The following is a 6,000-nucleotide window of genomic DNA, read 5'->3' on the forward strand; positions in this document are numbered from 1 at the left end:
CAGAAGGTTTCACTAGTGCCATGACTATTAAGTTGGTGAAGGGTCTTATGTTGTGCACGCCATACATGCCTCCCATGGCAATCCCATCTGGTTGGTCCTATCAAACCAAGGATACTTTATCTCACTCCATGACTCTCACTCAACAATACATCATCCACATATTTTCTAAGTATTTTGTCCTGTAATTACCTACTTGTATACCAAAAGGAGAGAGATCAACACTAGATGGACCCCATGTCTTGAACTTTCTTCACCAACAAGTAGCTATTTAAACATAAGTATACCACCAGCATTCACATTTTCAGCTCTTAGTCTTTTATAATCATGTATCCCCCTAATACCAAAACTACTTGTTCATGTCTATTTCAACAATTTCTTTCCTAGCTTTGTCAATGCCTCTGGTTACTCTGCCACTGCATCTCACAAGGAAATGCTTGCTGTTGATGTTGCACTGATTTAAAGACTTGAAGACTGCCATCAGTACTCCTTTCTCTCTCTTCTCCATAAGAAGCATATTTGTAACCCTCAGCCTCTCATTGCACCTTAGCTCTCTTAAATCAGGTACCATCTTAGCTGCCCTTCTCTTGACTTCATCAGTAATAGCTTTGTGCTTCATTAGATATGGTGATCAGACAAGAGAAGCATCATCTAGTTTTAGTCTAATAGAAGGTAGGAATAGTTAACCAAAAAATTCCCTATATACAAACTTAAATGCAAATCTATTTCATCTAACAGTTTTAAATTCTCATGATATAGAGCTCTGGCAACAGGTTAGGCATCATATCAACTCCTAGGTATTTTTCACAGATTTCTGTAGATTACTTCCTGCTAGGTAATAAATGTATTAAAGCATTCTTTCACTGTCACATCCTCCTTAACTTTGCAGTTACTCACGATGATGTGTTTATCCTCTGGATCTACAATGCATATGACTCGAATCTTGCTTTTGCAGTATTTTTGCAAAAGTTTGATTATACATTGAAGTATCTACCATGAAGCTTCTACACCACTGATAATGAATATTGTTAATATTTTGAACTCCATATTTTACCAATCTGTAATACAGTGAAACCTCATTCTAATATAGTAATCTGAAGGAAGAGCAGTCCATCAGAAGCCATAGTCAAAAACATCGTAAATTTTTCCCAAGGAGCTCTGGGCATTAACAACCTCATTTTTCTTTCAAGTTATTTCTGATAAGGTATTCATTCGTAAAACTTAACCAAGATATGTAAACATCCTATGAATGATACTATAGTACTGAACTGCAACATGAAATTAGTGTACTATAAATACAGAACAGTAACACAATAAATGTGTGCAGGGAGAACATTGTCGGTGAATGAACAAAAGATAAACATGCATTGATGTAATTAAAGAGCCACAAGCTACCACATGTGCTCATGCTGCACAGCAACCTGGACTGTGGTTGGGAAATAATGGACTCTTCTGTTACATTCCAAACCAAATCCAATGGGTGTAACTCACTAGACTAAATTTGCAATGTAACAGAATTTCAAGGACATTTTTATTTAATCCCAAACTTAAGTCTTATGGGATCCAAAAGGTCCTTTAGGAGCTAAATTCAAATACACTTAGGTACATCAGAATGAGGTTTTTCTGTACCTATTATCACATTATGAGGAGGGAGCTTGATATCCATCAAGTTTCATCTCATGCACTTTAATTACTCTCATATGATTTCTGAACCTCTATATGCTGTTTGCACTCAATTCTTTTCTTCTCTTTCCTTCTGTTCATTGTGCTTCCCAATAAACATTCTCTAACAGGCAAAATTCTTTTCCTGAAAGTAGTTTAGAATTTTAGCTCAGATAATTAGTATGATCCATTAATGATATGTAATACAAGTTTGGTTTGAGCTTATGTATACAGCAATAAGCCAAACATTTAACTGCAGGCAGATAAACTGTGGAAACATGCAACTCATATGATCTACGTATCAGACCTTTTTTTTCTACCTGAACGCCTTTTCCTGCATAAGTGAGGTAGCAACAAGAACAGATGAAGAAAGGAAGCACCTGCTCACATCCATTCCCTAGCTGTCATGTGTACTGCACCAAAACCACAGCTCACTATCCACAATCAGGCCCAACAGAACTTTCCATGGTTTACTCTAAATGCTTCAAATGCCCTGGTTCAGTCCACTGACAGTACATTGACCCCAGTACATCACATTCTTCCAATTCAGTCTATCCCATGCACAATTTTCACCCCCCTGCATGTTGAGGGCCCCTTATTGCTCAACCACTTTTTCACTCCATCCTTCCATCCGCAATTCAGTTTCCCTGTTCTCCTTGTTTCCTGCATTTCTGATACATACATCATCTTTGTCAACCTTTCCTCACTCATTCTATCCAAATGATACTAATGTTTGGGCAAAATACTTCAAATTAAAGTATGCCTGCCAGTTATCACAAGAAGTAGTAGTTTTCTACCTTACAGAATGGGATTAACAAGTGCAGAAACTCTACAGACAATTTTCTGGTTTTGATAAAGTCATGACTATTATTAATGATATATTCCTATCATCTAAGAGCAAACCTTGTTTCCTAAATACTGACATAACATCCATGACACTATGTCTGAACAATGTAACCATTTATATCTAAACTACTGTCAAATATATTCAACACCTTCAAACCTATAATTATCTAACCTTTTCAGGTCGGCTGCTTGCTAATGCAATATCAGCAATGGGTAATGCAGAAGTGTTGCTGGCAAAGATGCAGTGGTCAGGTACAAGAGGCTCTACCTCCTTAACAATACGGTGTTTAAGAGCCAAGTCTTCAAACACTGCCTCTATCACCATATCACAATTCTTAAAGTTGCCATAAGAAAGAGTTGGTTCTAAGTTTGACATATGCTGGTCAGCTATGAATCTAGAGACCTTTTTCCTTTTCACTGCCTGGTCCAAGCCACCCTGCAACTGTCTGATACCTCTTGCAAGCCCAGCAAAGTTTGTATCCTTTAAAATGGTTTGATATCCCTTGTTTACAGAAACCTGTGCTATACCTGCACCCATTAAACCCGCTCCCAAAATAGCAAGAGTCTTGGCTGGTTGCTTTGGCTTCTCAAATCTATTCTTTTTACAATGTGTCTGTCCATGAAAAAGACTGATCAAACCTCTTGACTCTGTAGTCATGGCTAAATCACCAAAAGTTTTACTCTCTGCAGCAAAACCTTCCACAGGCCCCTTATCTAAACCAGTGCGGATAACCTCAAGGATTCTTAATGGAGCTGGGTACAGCCCACCTGTCTTCTTCATAACAGTTGATTTTGCCTTCTTGAAGATCAGGTCTTTCACAAAGTCCAATTTCAAAGCCGAAGTCATTACTTTCTCATTTATATTCTTTGAACCACGCTTCACTTTTAAGTTCCCAGAAGCCAAATCCTTAGATACTTGCATGGCCACCTCTTCTAAATGTGTCAGTGTACAGATATCAGCAGATTCCAAACCTGGGCCAAGTGGGTTTACCAGCCCATCAATTAAACCCATTTTCTTTGCTTTATCTGCCTGAACAGTCTTTCCAGTGAGGGCCATATCCAATGCATTGGGAATACCCACTAATTTGGGAAGGCGCTGAGTGCCACCAGCCCCTGGCAAAATGCCTAACATCACTTCAGGTAAAGCAAATGTAGCTTTTTCCTTTACAGCCAAACGGTAGTGACAAGACATTGCCACTTCAAGTCCACCACCCAAGCATGACCCCATAACTGCTGCCACCACAGGCTTCTTGCTTCTCTCAATTCTGAAAAGAACATCTTGGCCAACTCTGCTGATCTCTGCAGCTGCTTTAGCCGATGGACATTTCTCTATCATTGTGATGTCTGCTCCAGCAATGAAACACTTTGGCTTGGCTGAAATAAGTACAACAGACTGAATGTCTGCACTGCTTTCAATCTTGTTAATGATTTCATTCATCTCCTCCATAAGTGTCATGTCTAAAACATTGACTTTTCCAGGTGAGTTAAGGGTAACCACACCTACCCCATCTCTGAAAGCAAGGTTGGCATGACTACCCATGGCCCTGACTGTTGAGGACAGATATCTACTTCTTGTGACTCGAACTGAAAAGAATAAAATGTCTATTAATTTGCATGAGTGAAAGATATTTTCTTACAAATAACATAAATTTTACATAACATCAGTATTACAATATATGAAAATAACCTCACACAAAAGTTTGCTTTCACGATTACTTACAAAAAAGGAAAAAAATGGAAAAGGATTTATGGAAATTTAGAGGCAGACAAGAATTCCACTAAATTGACACTCTGCTGTTAAAGATGGTGGTCATCTTGCCACATTACATTTGTAGAATTTTCAAATATATGATTTGTTAATTACATTATATTTACATAATTTTCAGATATATACATTATTCACAGTTTAGTACGACCCGATCCTGCCATCACTTGTTTATAATATCAAACTCTTATTTCCTCTATATCACAATCAAGATCACTTTCCTACTATGATCTAAGTCACCTTCAATATCTACTGAATTCACATTACCATCATCAGAAACAATCACGTATTTACCAGAGCAAGTATGAACAGTTGCAGACATGAGTGAGCAAACATGCTTGGAAGGACAGGGTTGTACCTTCTCCCTTTGGGTAATGGACACAGGAAGATTTTTTTCCTGATGCTAATTATAGCTGCTAGTGTCATGGGGTATCTCTGTATACCAAAAAGAGTGCTCCTTCAAATCTAACTGAGGGTGAGAAGGGGAAATACATGCAAGTATAGTTGCAACAGCCATGCTGACATCATAAACATTTGTTTACAGAAGCTGAGGGGGTGCTGTTATATAACCACCTGTGAATAACTGAAAAGTTACAAAATCTAATGATCTAATAGTATCAGGCTGAGCTGAAAACTGTTTACAATCTCATTATACCAATGAAATTTACGGGTAACAAGCTCATTTTATATTTCTTGGACTTTCTTTCTCATTAGCATTATGGAAAATTTCCAAAATGGTCACAGAAAAAAAAAAAAAGCTGGTCCACAATATGATCTGGTATACTAATACTATCAGATATGAACAAAAATATTATCAATAACTTAACAATGGTACAATACTAGCATTATAAACAATGAAAATTGTCATGATAATTGCAGGAAAGAAAAACAGTCCAATTTCAACAAAATATTCTTATGGAAATATACTGTATTAACCAACTCAGTTTCAATTCAATATAGGTAATGGTTACCTATATCTTTGTCACAGTAATCACCCTTCATTTCTTAAGATTACATAATATATATATATATATATATATATATATATATATATATATATATATATATAATGAACAAATTCTGCCGGATCACCAGAGTAAAGAGTTTACCATGTGCAATAATCAGTGAACCCATTGTCACATTTCATTTTGAAATTTTATATATGAATAAAATATAATTTCTGACAACACATAATGGTGTGCTTACCTTTAAAGTGCAAAAGTTTTCTAGCACTAAGTTGGCAAAAGGCACCAGCATACCGAAAGCTCGTCATTTTCATTCTCAAAGACTAGCTTAGTTGGCGGCCAGTTGACGAATGTGGAGTCTGGATCTAATGTTACTTGTCTGAAAAATGTTTTCATACAAAAACTGGCACTATCTGAAAATTTCAAGAATATCATTTTATATAGCATTATACAACACATTTATACACATTAAACATCATATATATATATATATATATATATATATGATCATAAAACATTTTTTAACTTTCAGGAAACATTGTTGACACAGCTGATATAAAAGCTACCTTTGACCAGATACTGTACTCATCTCATGGTCACTGAAGTACGTGCAGCATTATCTCTATTATCACAAGATAAGGACCAGAAAAGCTTCTCTCATGATGCAAACACACTTTACTAATAACTGCACACAGCTTTTGACAATTAACGAGAGAAATCTTCTCTATCAACTAAACTTATATGACTCAAAGGCCACTCATACAT

General features: G+C 36.5%; 1 protein-coding gene across 1 annotated transcript in view; it reads right to left on the reverse strand.

Moving 5' to 3' along the window:
- Nucleotides 1-5,633, reverse strand: part of LOC139749595 (trifunctional enzyme subunit alpha, mitochondrial-like) — a 29,469-nt gene extending 23,836 nt beyond the window's left edge. The window contains exons 1-2 of the mRNA XM_071663693.1: nt 5,477-5,633; nt 2,678-4,089 (exon numbers count right to left, since the gene is read on the reverse strand). Coding sequence (XP_071519794.1) covers nt 2,678-4,089; nt 5,477-5,549 — 1,485 coding nt within the window. The 5' untranslated portion in view covers nt 5,550-5,633. The remainder of the gene's footprint in view (nt 1-2,677; nt 4,090-5,476) is intronic.
- Between the last annotated feature and the right edge of the window lie 367 nt (nt 5,634-6,000).

This window comes from Panulirus ornatus, chromosome 7 (genome assembly GCF_036320965.1).
Source record: "Panulirus ornatus isolate Po-2019 chromosome 7, ASM3632096v1, whole genome shotgun sequence".
Classification (NCBI taxonomy): domain Eukaryota; kingdom Metazoa; phylum Arthropoda; class Malacostraca; order Decapoda; family Palinuridae; genus Panulirus; species Panulirus ornatus.